The sequence below is a fragment of the Neopelma chrysocephalum genome, unplaced genomic scaffold (assembly GCF_003984885.1).
Source record: "Neopelma chrysocephalum unplaced genomic scaffold, ASM398488v2 Primary Assembly neopelma1_25, whole genome shotgun sequence".
NCBI lineage: Eukaryota > Metazoa > Chordata > Aves > Passeriformes > Pipridae > Neopelma > Neopelma chrysocephalum.
The window spans coordinates 34,999,507-35,012,556 of record NW_020897694.1 but is presented as its reverse complement, the minus strand read 5'-3'; the positions used below and the strand labels follow the sequence as shown (position 1 = coordinate 35,012,556).

Sequence of the window (13,050 nt, the reverse complement as noted above, 5' to 3'; positions counted from 1 at the left end):
AGCCTTGGTACATTATCAAAGGCTAAGTCTTCACCTTGGCTTAGTGCAACAGTGAGGATCAGTAGTTTCCTTGTTACTATGTTGTTCCAAACTAGTCTGACCTGTGAAACTCAAATTTGTTGTTTGAGATGTCAATTGCTCTTTCAGTTGATTTCTGTACTTTAAAAGACTTTCCCAGTTAGCTTTCCAAGATGCATGTGTTAAGGAATATGACTGCCATACCTCCGTGGATTAAAGGCAAAATATTTTTTTTAATCCTATGCCAATAGTTTAAAAGCCACTTTTTTGATTTCTTTTTGATCACATTTTCCTTTTTAAAGTTACGAAGTAAATGTTGTCCATTTTGTTGTGTTTGTGTGGTGTTTATTTAAAAAAGAATCTATGTTCTGAATAGGGTAAGTGTAAGCAGCAAATTTTGATCTTGAGTGGATTAGGATGAGCCAAATGCTCAATGGCAATTTTGGAAAGCATTGCTAGCAAGTGTCATAGGTCAGCACTGTTATAAAAAATGACATGCACAGGTCTGAAGAAAAAATGTTTTGATACATATTGCCTTAATGGTGGAGGGAACTGGGGGAATGAGTAAGTACTAATTATCTGTGCAAAAGGTGGGAAAATAGTGTTTGTTGTTGTGCCCTGGAAAATTGTAGCTAGGCTTAACGTAGTTACGTCTACATGCTGTGTTAAGAACAATCGTAGCAGTACAGGATTATATCTTTTTTTTTATGCTATTATTTTGATTTATTGAAGAAATGCATTTTAGTTTTAGAAGAAGGGAAGCATTTTGTGTTCTGTTGCTTCCTCAAAGCAAATCCACCAATTAGAATGGTGCTACCTGTTCAGACTTAAGTTTAATGTTATTTGAGCTATCATTGTAAGCCATTTCAAAGTTTATTATGAGTTTTAACTTCTATTGCTACAGTGTCCTCAAAAATACAGTATTTTGCCTTTCTGAAGTTAGTGACTGATTAGAGCTACAGATGTATTAATTTCAAATTGTTGGGGACTTGTTTTTGTTTGTCTACATAATTTGAACAGCAGCAGCAGATTTTTGCAGGTGAAGGGCTAATGGAGCAACGGTATTTCCTGATATTTCAAGGATGCTTGCTGAGGCAGCCAGAAATAAAACTGTGACTTGCAGGTTGAAACACAGAAAAGGGAAAATGGACCAAACATTACAAGACTTACCTGGTAGGGAAATACATCTGATAGTAGGAATTAAGAGTAGAAAATACACCTTTTATAGCCATCCTGTGTCTGTGAAAGGAGGCAACAAGTTGTTTGGGGTTTTTTTAAGTAATAGAAAGGCTCTTGGAATTTAAAGAAAATTTTGTCTGCCAAGTCAGTTTGAGGTGTAACTGCTTAGTAACTCCCATAACAAATTCTTGATGAAGAAGTTTTTTAATGGAAATATTGACCACCGCTCTGAATGAATGAATGGCAGGTCTGTTACACTGTGACAGAGCACTAACTTGTTCCTGTAGTTTATTTTTCCACGCCAAGTGTTTTGCTGAACTGAATTTGAGTTTTCTGCAGTTCAGTAATTAGCTTTCATTAAGTCTTTAAATATTTATGTTTAAGATCTGAGAATAATGTCAGGGATAACACTGGCAAGGATCTCTTAATAGCTTAAAATGAGAACTGAGCTGACTTCATTGAGCAAAAAGCAACATGTGTGGCTATTTTATGCAAGACCTGGTTGATAGATCCCTGCTGAATACTCAACCGTCAAATAGGTGGTCGTTGTTCTAAACCACACCTGGAGAATGTGTAAATTGAAATCGTCTAACAGTTATTTTAGTAACAGCTCTTGCACTGAACCTTTTTAGGTTTTTTCCAAGCAAAAGATCTCCAGCCACAACACCAATGTCCCTTAATAGTATGTTAGGGTCTCACTCTGGTTTTTGCAGTAAGAAAATACATACATTTCTTTCAGTAGCATATCCTTGAGAATGAAAGTAGATTGAAGGACTTTCTTCTTAAAAGCAAATTGCACAGCAATGTTGAAGTATGGTTTGGTTTTGGTTTGTTGTTTTGAGGGTTTTTTTAAATAAATTGATAAATGCTCAAAATAGCCGACATTGTAAAGATAAGAAATACTAAATTTCTGTCCCTCCAGGTTGTTATATAATTATTGAAATCCACTTTGCTGTTTTGGTATGTACACTACTGTTCCAAACACAGATTTAATTATTAAAACTGAGAGTTATATTTAAGAGTTTCTTTATGAACCAGCCAAAACACATCTGAGAAAGATGTTCCATTGCAGCACTTAAGTGATACTGGTGTCCATCATCATCACAGCCATTTCTTTTTTAAGTGCCTAAATTTCAGAGTCCTCCTTATGGGTGTGACTGACACAAATCAGATATGGTGTTCAAAGAACATGTGCACTAATTACTTGGAGCAAGCCCTTGGAAGTGCATAACCCAAGACTGTTATAATTAGATTATGTTTACACTTGTCAGCTTTTCTGCAATAGAAATTTAGAATGGATATTTTTAAAAACAGCTTCAGGTTTGCTTCGGTATAAATGGATTTCAAATGCTGATCTGTATTTTAAGAAATAAGCTGCAGGAAAGGACAAGTATATATTTTATACTGTGGAAAGAAAAAAACCAGCAAAACCCAAAACTCAGCCTCACCTCACTAGTATATATAGCTAAGATTGCTTTATATTTTTAAAATATGAGGCTCATCATTTCTTGTATATAACTGCTTCACAGAATCACAAAATCATCAAGGTTGGAAGAGGCCTTCAAGATCATCTTGTTCAACCCTCAACCCAGCAGCACCATAATCACCCTAAACCATATTCCCAAGTGCCACATACAGACAACTCTTGAACACTTCTAGAGATGGTGACTCCATCACCTCCCTTGGCAACTTATTCCAATGCCTAACCACTCTTTTGGTGAAAAAATTTTTCTGATACCTGATCTGAATCTCCTCTGTCTCAGTTTAAGGCCATTTCCCCTGGTCCTCTCACTGCAGGCACAGTAGAAGAGAACAGCCTTCCCCCCCCCCAGCTACAGCCTCCTTTCAGTCCTCTTCTCCAGACTAAACAACCCCAGCTCCCTCAGCTACTCCTCAAGAAACTTATGCTCTAGACTTTTCTGGAACACTGCTTGGTAGTGTTACTTGGAATATTTTCAGAAAGATTAGCAGTTTCCTTTTTTGAGGGGAGGGGAAATCTGTTTTTTGTTTGTGGTGGTGTGGTTTTTTTCATTCCCCCCCTCCCCCAGCACCGCTTTTATCCCTACAGTTGCCCCATAGTTGTCCTCTTCTTTTAGCAACTTACTGGGTAGTCATCCTAATGTGACATTGAGTATTAATAAAATGATTTTATAAGGTAAAACTTGCTGACTGGAGTTCAGTTTTAAAGTGAAATCTTAATACTTTGACAAATCAGTTTGTAGATTACATTTACTACCCTGTGCTCTGTTATTGGCATAGATACTGGATGTGCAGTATTTGAGACTAATAATCTAATTTTCTATATTGTTGACCCTAGAATCCCAGGGAACACATGATGTTAACCTCACATGTATTTCCTGTGGCATCTTCTCACAACATAAAATTATCATGCAAGTCATGTTAGTCATGCAAGAAATATATATTTGACCAAGCTAGAAAATTAATGTATTGAGTGTGAATAGGGTCTTGTTGGGCTCCTGGTAACTACACATATACATTATTTTGTCTGCTTTGAAATTATTGTGACAGTGCTGAAAATTACCTGCATAAAAAGTAACAGATGCTTACCTGGTATTTTGTAAAGGAAAATAAATGCAGCTTTTAAAACAGGTTCTCTAGCAGTGAAAAATAAAAGGAACTTTTTTATTTAAGTACAGCAAAGTTATAAATACATGCAGTCAGTCATGTATGCATCTAAAACGTAATTATCTGTCCTATGGGAAGCAAGTCCTGTAGGTAGAGCAATACAGGATGAAATGCATTACAAAGGAAAAAAGACTTTCTAACAGCTCTACAAAACTGTAAGTGGAACTTTCTTATAATTTGCTTTTGCAGTAACAACCACTCAAGGCCTAGGGAACTGCAAAATTGTTTTGGTTTTAGATTAGTACAGCAGTGACTTGACTGATGTATAAGTTGTTCTTTGTTCATAATCACTGTTCATTGTAGAAGCTCCCCTTCAGTGTCGTGCATTAAACCTTTCATGGGCAGTTCTAGCTCAAGAACCACATATAGGTGCAAACACACTGAGCGTATAATTTAGAAATAGTCTTTGTTCTGATTCTGAAGATACATGTTATTAAAATTTAACACCATCTTCATTTTATTAAGCTTTTAATGGTAGTGTCAGTTGATAGGCAATATTTCAAAATCTCTTTGTTTTTTAAAATGTTTTGGTATTTGTCAGTATGTTTCAGGTGGGATAATACTTTTAGTGTACATAAAAGAGAATTTGAGGACTTTAGTTTCTGTGTTTACATAAGCTCCTGTGCTAATGAGTTGAACATCCTCAAATGGATGCACTGACAGCAGGGATTTGGCAGGCAGACTCCCAGCCACTGATGCTGTTTGCTCCAGGCATGGAACTCTGCCCATAACAATGAGGCAAGGACTTCATATGAGAAGGGGAAAAAACTCAAAGTGTGGATCAGAGACGGAAGAAAAGAGCTGCGTAAGCCAAGGACATGCTGCTTCCTCCTTAATGGCAATAATATTCAAGATTTGTGTGTTTGGCAGTGTTCCTGGATTTACAGTTCTTAGTCAGAAATCTTGGAAGCTTAATGCTATTGCCTAAATGTTAGATGTCTAATGCCACTTGGGATACTCTAAAATACTTCACCTGATTTCCAGAAGGACTTGAATCTCTGAAATGTCAAAATTGCATCTTTCCAGCCTATGGTGAGGTCATATACCCAAGTGCAATCTCAAATGGTGGCAAATGCCTATGTTTAAGAAAACGGAATGGAGTTATCTGTGCTTCCCCAGCTAAGCTGGGGGGGTAAAAAATGTTTATGTGCATACACCCACATATATACACACACATACTAAAACCAAAACCCCAACAAAGCCTTTCTACATTTGATTGGATTATAAATTCGGTAGAAGTAACCTTGTAAAAGAACATAATGGCCTTTTAACTGATGTGGTGGATAAATGAGTAAATTGATAAAGGATAAGAACAGAGATTTCCAGACAGACAACAGCCCCTCCCCTAAAAAAACAAACAACCACCCACCACCACCAAAAAATCCAAACAAAAAAAACACATTCACAAAATACCAAAAAAACCCAAACCCAAACCCAAAAATTTAAGACTCTTTCTTATTATTCTTGATGTGTGCATACTCCAGAGAGATGGTGCAGCATAAGAAAGCGGATGTCATGGTCCTGACTGGGAAACAGAAGGCACAAGTAGTCTGGGGAATGAGATTTTCCTACACAGCTAAATGCCTTCTTTACCGACTGCACAGCTGCATAGGGTTAGGAAATGGTATGGTAAAAGATTGAGTTTGAGAGTGGTATGAGAAAATTAATTTCTTAGATATGTGCTGGGTAAAAAAGACTAAGACCACTATCCAGAATCCTCCCATCACCTCTTCAGTCAAGCTATTTTGTGGTCTGTTGACAAACATGAGAAAGTTCTCTCCTTTTGGTGTGCTAGTTCTTTGCACAGAAGTTAATGGGGTGGGGTTTTTTGGTGGTGTTTTTTTTTGACGGGAAAATTTTTGTTTGTTTAATTGAGGGTTTTTTTCTGAATTGGGAATTATAACATGATAGAAAAGCTCCTACTTCATTGTTTACCTAGGTGATTACTTGGCAGGTGTATATATATAGACCTGAGGAATTAGGCTTTTTTTTGAAGTATAAGCAATTTTTCCAAAAGACTGTGTAAGATGCATAAAGAATAGGAGAATAAATTGAACTTGAGAGAGGGAAAAGAAATTATTCATCTTCTGTTTGTATTTTGAATGAGGAAATAGTTTCCAGTGACAGTCGAATAATGTTTCCTAATTAGGATTCTGGGAAAGTGACACAAAGGAGCTAGATTAGTTTTCTTTTACCACCTTTGCATCCAGTGATCAAAAATGCTGGATAGGATTGGTGAATAATGACCCTTGCAGTGGATGATGGCATCTGTAGAGAGCCAAAAATTTGCTGACTGAATGTTGCTTTTATAGAAATTCATGTTGTGCAGAATTAAAAACTGCTATGCTGCATGTTGCTATGGATAATTTGCTCAAACATGGAAGGAAACATTTCCTCTCTGTCTTCCTACCTATTTTCCTTTTCTGAAAATGGGATATACTAAAATACATCATTTTGCTAAAAAGAGACATAAGGAGGATATGTGAAGAAGAGGATTTGATTCCTGATGTTTACAGAGCATAAAGGCCTGCCTTATTAAATAGAATCTTTGAATATTTGTGTTTAGCATCAAGTGAGATAACTTGTTTCCTTCAACCCAAATATATTGTCAGTGGATGTGAATTGTGCTGTTCAAAGAATTTTTGTATATTATTTCCTTTGATAAATCTGCCATAATTTACAGGTAAAATTATTCTGTGTATTTTGTTCTAATTTTTAATTAGAACATTTTCTATATATTAAGAAATAGTTGGCGGTTATATTTATTTAGATAAAATATAAAGGACAGATTTTTTTTTGTGCTTAAAAGACATCAAATTAGGGAATAAAGAGAATAATAGTGTTTTGGACCTAAATATGCTTAGATGTGAGAGAAAGAAAAGAGATACATCCCTTCATAAGCAAAACAGGGGAAGGATAAAGAGGAGTGTGTAGCCGGGATTTTTTTTTTTGAAAGCACAGGTGATGACAAAGCTTAGCCATTCAAAGAAGAATATTAAAGCTAACAGTGCAGATTAGTATATTTATATTAATTTATACACTGCTTTTGGGAGATATTACAAGAGGTGAGAATCCTTCTGCTTGCGTACTACTGGGCGAGTTCTGAATCTGAGTGTAGGCTTTTAAAGTACCCTAGCAGTTCATAGAATGACAGAATATGCTGAGTTGGAAGGGACCCATCAGGATCATCGAGTCCAACTCCTGACCTTGCACAGGACACCCCAAGAGTCACATCATGTGCCTGAGAGCGTTGTCCAAATGCTTCTTGAACTCTGTCAGGCTTGGTGCTGTGACCACTTCCCCGAGGAGCCTGCTCCAGTGTTCAACCGTCCTCTGGGTGAAAAACCTTTCCCTGATAAGTAACCTAAACTTTTGTCAGCGTATTAATGATAATCATGCTTCTGCCCCTCCCTCCCTTTGTGTGTTTGGATGTGTATGAATATTTGTTTCAGCTTATTGGTTGGGTTTTTTCCCCCTCTATTTGGTGTGATTTGTATGTGTATCTAGCTCCACGGCAACAAGTGAAACCTTCAGCTTGGGTAAATACTCAAGTTATTGAATGTGAAAACTGAAAGTTTTCTTTGTAGCTTTGGCTTTGCTCCATTTTGTTTGTTAGTTGGAGTATTTTTTGTTTATTTTAAACCTTCAGTGCTCTTGAAATTTTGTGTAATTTTTTTGCTACATGAGATACTGATGTTTAGCATCCTCTTACTCTCATACTCCATTGAGGTCATGAGCAGATTGTAAGTTAGTTCATACATTTAATAATGCATAATGCAGAGAGGAGGTTTGTCTTTGTGCTTGAATATCTAGAGTAGCTAGTCATTATCTTTGACCTGTGACTCTAAAAAGACACTGCCAAAGGAAAAGGTTCTCTAAGATTCAGGTACATTGGTACTACATTTACTAGTAGTAAGTTAGAGTTGCTTTTTTCTGATGACTTTCATAAAAAATGTTCAATTGTGCCTATCTTCGTATTTTTTTTTGTCATTAAAGAAGCAGTGAAGTAATATTTCGTAAGGTAATAGTAGGGGGGGGTTAACTTCAGGTGAATTTGTGTTTGTTTGGGATTACTATATTTAGAGATCTATGGCTTTCGGAATTTTAATTTGAAGGAATGGAGGTGGGGACAGGTTCCTTAAAAGCCAATTCAAGGATTTTGGGATGGCAAATTTAACTGACATTTGTTTCAAAATGGGTTTTACTCTCTCAACCCTTTTCCAGCAGATTTCCACTGCAAAATCTCCCCTGTCAGGAAAGGAAGTTTCACAAAACAATAGCTCACGACACTTATTTTAGAAGTTGTAGAATATCTGTTTGTTTGTAAATTAAATTTTATTTCAATATAAATTTTCTAATTTGTAAATTTTATTTCTAAACAAAATGTCATAGATATGAATTGACTGTGTACGTGTATTTATACTTCTGTTTTCAATCTGTGTAACTTTTTATGTTTAAGTAGGTGTTATCTGTCAAGTGTTGAAGCAAGACTCAGATATAAAAATATCCCTTCCTTCCTAAACATAATTTAAAATGTGACATATGCATGTGTTGCATTTGTGTGTGCATATGGACTAACAGATAGTTATAGAAAACACAATAAAGAAGCAGGTTTGATTACATGGAAGTCTGGAAATCAGGTTTGATTAATTACCACTGTAAATTGTTCTGGCATGGTGCCAACCTGTGAGTGCCTTGGTCTAATGGAGTGGCCACTGCTGAGGGAGGAAACTGTGCTTGGGTCTCAAAGTTGATAGCACAGTAGGAGAAATGGTTGGCTGTGGTTGTATGCTTGCAGGGTTGTTTTTAAAAACAAACCAACCCCAAATAAATAAGTAATGCTCCTTCCCCCAGCCCCCCCCAAACAAACAAAAACCCCTTACAACTGCTGCTTCCCCCTTGCCCGACTTCCCCCCAAATGTCCCATCCAAACATCCCAAGTCACTTACTGTTCATTGAGAGCACAGTGATCACAGATCACAGAGAGTTTCTTTGTCCTCTCAGAAATGAGTGCTGAGGAAAAGCAGCGTGTCTGTGGTTTGGGTGGAGCATTTGATAGGAACACCTGAGTTAGCAAATGTTTGATCACTTCCATTTTAAAATAAGTCTCCTTAAAATTTTCAGTGTTTTCAAGAGAAAAAGTGCCCAGTCTTGCTTAGGATATCTGACAGACTAAGGAATGGCAAGTTATATCTACTATGTCAGAAGAGAGCAGAATATACTTTTAGTTTTCCGGTCAGCTTTGTCAAGAGTTTTCTTTTGAGATGTGCAATGAAGGCATCTTCCTAGAAAGGATGATTCTTTGGGGTTTTTTGGATATCATTAATGTTTAGCAAAAGTTACAAGATTTTTCTCAAAAGAGCTGTGGATGTTTTATGTAGCTTGCATACTTAAGAATTGACTGATCTTTACATTAAACTGCAGTGGGGAAATTATTTTTCTTGAAGCACATACAGTTCTGAAGCTTACTCAGTCCAGTTCTGTTTTGCAGTTCAGCTGTACAGTTCTGCTGAAACCAGTGCAATAGAAATCAATGTGGCTTTCTTGTATCACAATGAGTGCTTTTCCTTCTTTTCTGAGCCTTGATAAAAGAAATGTTCTATGTGTGTCTGTATTTTCTTCAAGTACTTATATGATTTTGGGGTCACAGACATTTCTAAGTCAGGATCAGAAAGCTCCATTTTCTTCTACTTGTCTTGTAGCTATGAAGTATGGATTAATGGCAGGTATTTACCTGGTTTCAGACATACTGGATAAAGACAAACTGGAATTTACATCTTCAACTATGTCTTAATAAATTGCAAATTGAGCTAATGTTTGTAATTTTAATCAGCTGATAATTTCTGAACTAATTTTGTCTCTGGCTGGTGACATGTTTAATGTCGAAAATGGTTCTCACTCTAAGTTCTGATTGAAGAAAGATTTGAAATGTGTTGATAGATTTTTACATATTCATTTAAACATAATAAAATAAAATGGGCTTGTTAAAAGTGGCATCTGAGTAGGTGTAGTATCTAGGTAGTTTTTGACAGTAATCTGAATAAACTTTCTGGTCCACTAGAAAAAAGGGTGAGTGATGAACAATTTTTCAAGCATTGATACCACCTAGTGGTAAAAAATATTGTTACTTTTTTACATAATATGTATTCAGAATAATATGAAGTTTGCATTATATATAAAGAAAGGGGAATTAAACAGTCTGTTTTGCAACATTATCTATACATGCAGGACTGCAAAAGCTGTTTTGAGTGTGGGTGGCTAGAATATGAAAGCTTGCACTTCACTGATTGATGCTGATAGGGACGTTTAGGTATAGGTTTAGATACAGTTTTAAACATATTTACTCTGCACCATTAAAAAAATTCATTAAATGCACAACTGAATGAGGGTTATGGGGACTTTGTACATGTGTAAAAGAAAAAAAAAGGTCCTTTTAACATAGGTGTTTGTTTGTTTGTTTGTTTGTTTAAATAAATCCGTCTTTGGAATAGAAGTTTGAATTCAGGTAACGTTGAGGGTGTGGATATGGGTTGGGAATTCCTGGTACAATCATCAAGGAGATTTTGCAATGAACCAGGGTGGAGAGTTGGACTTGGGAAGCCCTGGCCTGGCAAAATATTGAGTTGGATAAGTTCCCAGAACTGGTTCAGAATGGATCTGTAGAGTTCATCCTGTGGGCACAAGGAGAGGGTGACGTGTGGAAGGGGACAGGCTGAAGGAAGGCAGGGCTCCTGCTTCTGTAGGTGGTACCGGTGTGTGTCAGGCAATATTGACTACAGCAATGGGTGCTTTGTATAATGCAATCTGTCAAGATCAGATTACGGAAACTCCCTTTCTCAGTAAAATGTTCTCCAATTACTCTTTAAAAAAATGAAAAATTTTAGCCCTTTCAATTACAGTAGTATGTGAAACCATCTTATCCCCATCTGATGTAGGTCCAGTTATAAAAGTTATGTTTATCCTTGTAAGACCTGTAATGTGACAATTAACATGTAAAATAGTAACAAAGCTAATTCTGACTGATGTATGTAGGCTGTTTTATTTTTCCCCTTTCATGTATAGGTACTTGTTTCACAGTGGCAATCCAGAACACCCAGGAGACATACTTCTAAACACGACTGTAGAAGTTTTGCCTTTCCAGGTATTAATGTATTGATTTGTGTCTTCTTCATTACAAGATAAAAGCAAAATCTCTTAACTTTATTGACTTTTTTGAAAGGGTGAGGGAGACATAAATATTTCTTTTGAGTGTATGATCTTTTTGCTCTGATACTCTCACAATTTTTCTTCTTTTAATTGGATCTGTTCACAGAAGACTATGGTAACTATTCAGATGTTCATTCAGAGTGCAGTTTGCTACAAGTGCTGTTGGTAATTTGGTGATGAACAAAGTCATTTTTGTCCAGTTCGCTGCTACTATTTAAAGCATAAAAAACCCCAGTCTTCCCTCTCCCATGTATTTTGGAAAATGGGAAACTTAAGTCAATCTGCTTTTTCACGTAGTAAAAACGTCTTAATTCAGGAATTGACACACATCCAGACCTTACTATATACTGAAATATATAGGTTCTTAAACGGAGTGTGTACCTTTCTCCTGATTATTGATTTTTTTTTCCCCATAAATCAGTCAGCATTTTGTCACAGGAGAGCACTTCTTTATCTAAAGTATATTCTTGTTTGACACTAGATAGGATGGGTTCTTTTTCTTCAACCAGATATTACGGCTAACCACTTATATCACAGAAGTCTGTGAGAGGATTAAGATATTACTTTGGACAAGTTTATTTTATTTAGTACTAAAATGGCAAAGTTTTTCTATCTTCTCCCATTTACCTGGTGTAGGAATCTTGACATCTATGCCTAAATTGCCATATGCTGAATCTTTTTTTTAACTTACTTTTTTAAATTAAATAATTATGGAGGAGTTCACGTATCCATTTTTGCAGTCTGTCTTCCTTGGAGCAAGCAAAAATAGGAAATTATGACCACCCCCACCGCTAAACAGAAATTTGTTAGTTTGATTCTAATTATGCAACATGACATGTGGGATATTATATCATAAGATCTGTGGGTTTTGTTTCTCAAGACTTGGAAATACATTCAACTACAAAAGCAGCAGCAGCCCTCACTTCATATAAGCCCAACGAATATACAAAATAATGAGCAAAAGTGTGCATCAAGCATCTCTTTTTTGGCTATACTTGGCTGTGAAATGTCCCACAAACTGGAGCATCCCTTAAGGAAGTAATGCTACTGAGCTTCTATTGCTATTGATGCAATATATGGAAAAGGTAAACAGAAAATTCTCTATCTGGCCTGTTCCTAAGCCATTGTTGTCAACAAAAAATGTTGCCAGTATGAGGACAGCAGCTCCTGAGGGACCTGTTTCTCCACGATGGACTTCAGTAGAGCTAGAAGCCCGTTAAGGTATTTCAACCCTGATTCTCCTTAAGCAGAATTCAGAAAAACAAAAAAACCCTTAGAAACCAGAATGCCCCCAGACTGTATTTGTCTGCGACTCAAGCAACAAATTAAAAAAACCCCCAAACTAACCCCTAACAAAAAACTGCCCAAAACTCCCAAACAATAACAGCAACAACAACAACAAAAGAAAACCAAACCACCCACTCCCCTAAATTAAAAAAAAAACAAACAACAAACCCACAAAAAAATCCCCACCACCTCTTCAGCAGCTTCCCTTCAAAGTAGGAATTGAAAAAAAAAAAAGAAGCTGATGGATTTAATCTCCTGTTTTGTCAAGCATTTTTAATTCATTCCTAGGAAGTTCTTATAGTGGGTCTTTCAGTATTGGATCATGTGATTATGGTTGTAATTTTCAAGCTGTTTTTCAAGCTCTACTTTACAATTTAATTTTTGGTGCTTATTAAGAAAAACTTACTGATCTCCATCCCTTTTCAGTGAGGCAGTGATAATTGCAATGCTTCTCTCACTGGTCTGATGGCTTTTCATCTCACCCAAAGTCTTAGATCAAAAAGTAAGCTGTAAGTTTCATTTGTCCTGAGAGAAATCTGCTCTTGTCCAACCATAGGAAAAGAAGGCAAGATCCTGTCTTTGCTTTTGTTCTACCATGTATGCCAGTATCTGCTAAGTATTGTGTTCATGTGGTAGTTACCATGTGAGTTACTTAGGGCACTTAAAGTACACGCGTTTCACAAGTAAAGTCATATGTCAAACGATCTCTTTCAT

General features: G+C 36.4%; 1 protein-coding gene across 1 annotated transcript in view; it reads left to right on the top strand.

Annotated features, from left to right (window-relative positions):
- The window catches only part of MGAT4A (alpha-1,3-mannosyl-glycoprotein 4-beta-N-acetylglucosaminyltransferase A), a 78,636-nt gene that overhangs the window by 58,418 nt on the left and 7,168 nt on the right, over positions 1-13,050 (top strand). Inside the window, exon 13 of the mRNA XM_027674879.1 lies at positions 10,906-10,984. Within this exon, the coding sequence (XP_027530680.1) occupies positions 10,906-10,984 (79 nt within the window). The remainder of the gene's footprint in view (positions 1-10,905; positions 10,985-13,050) is intronic.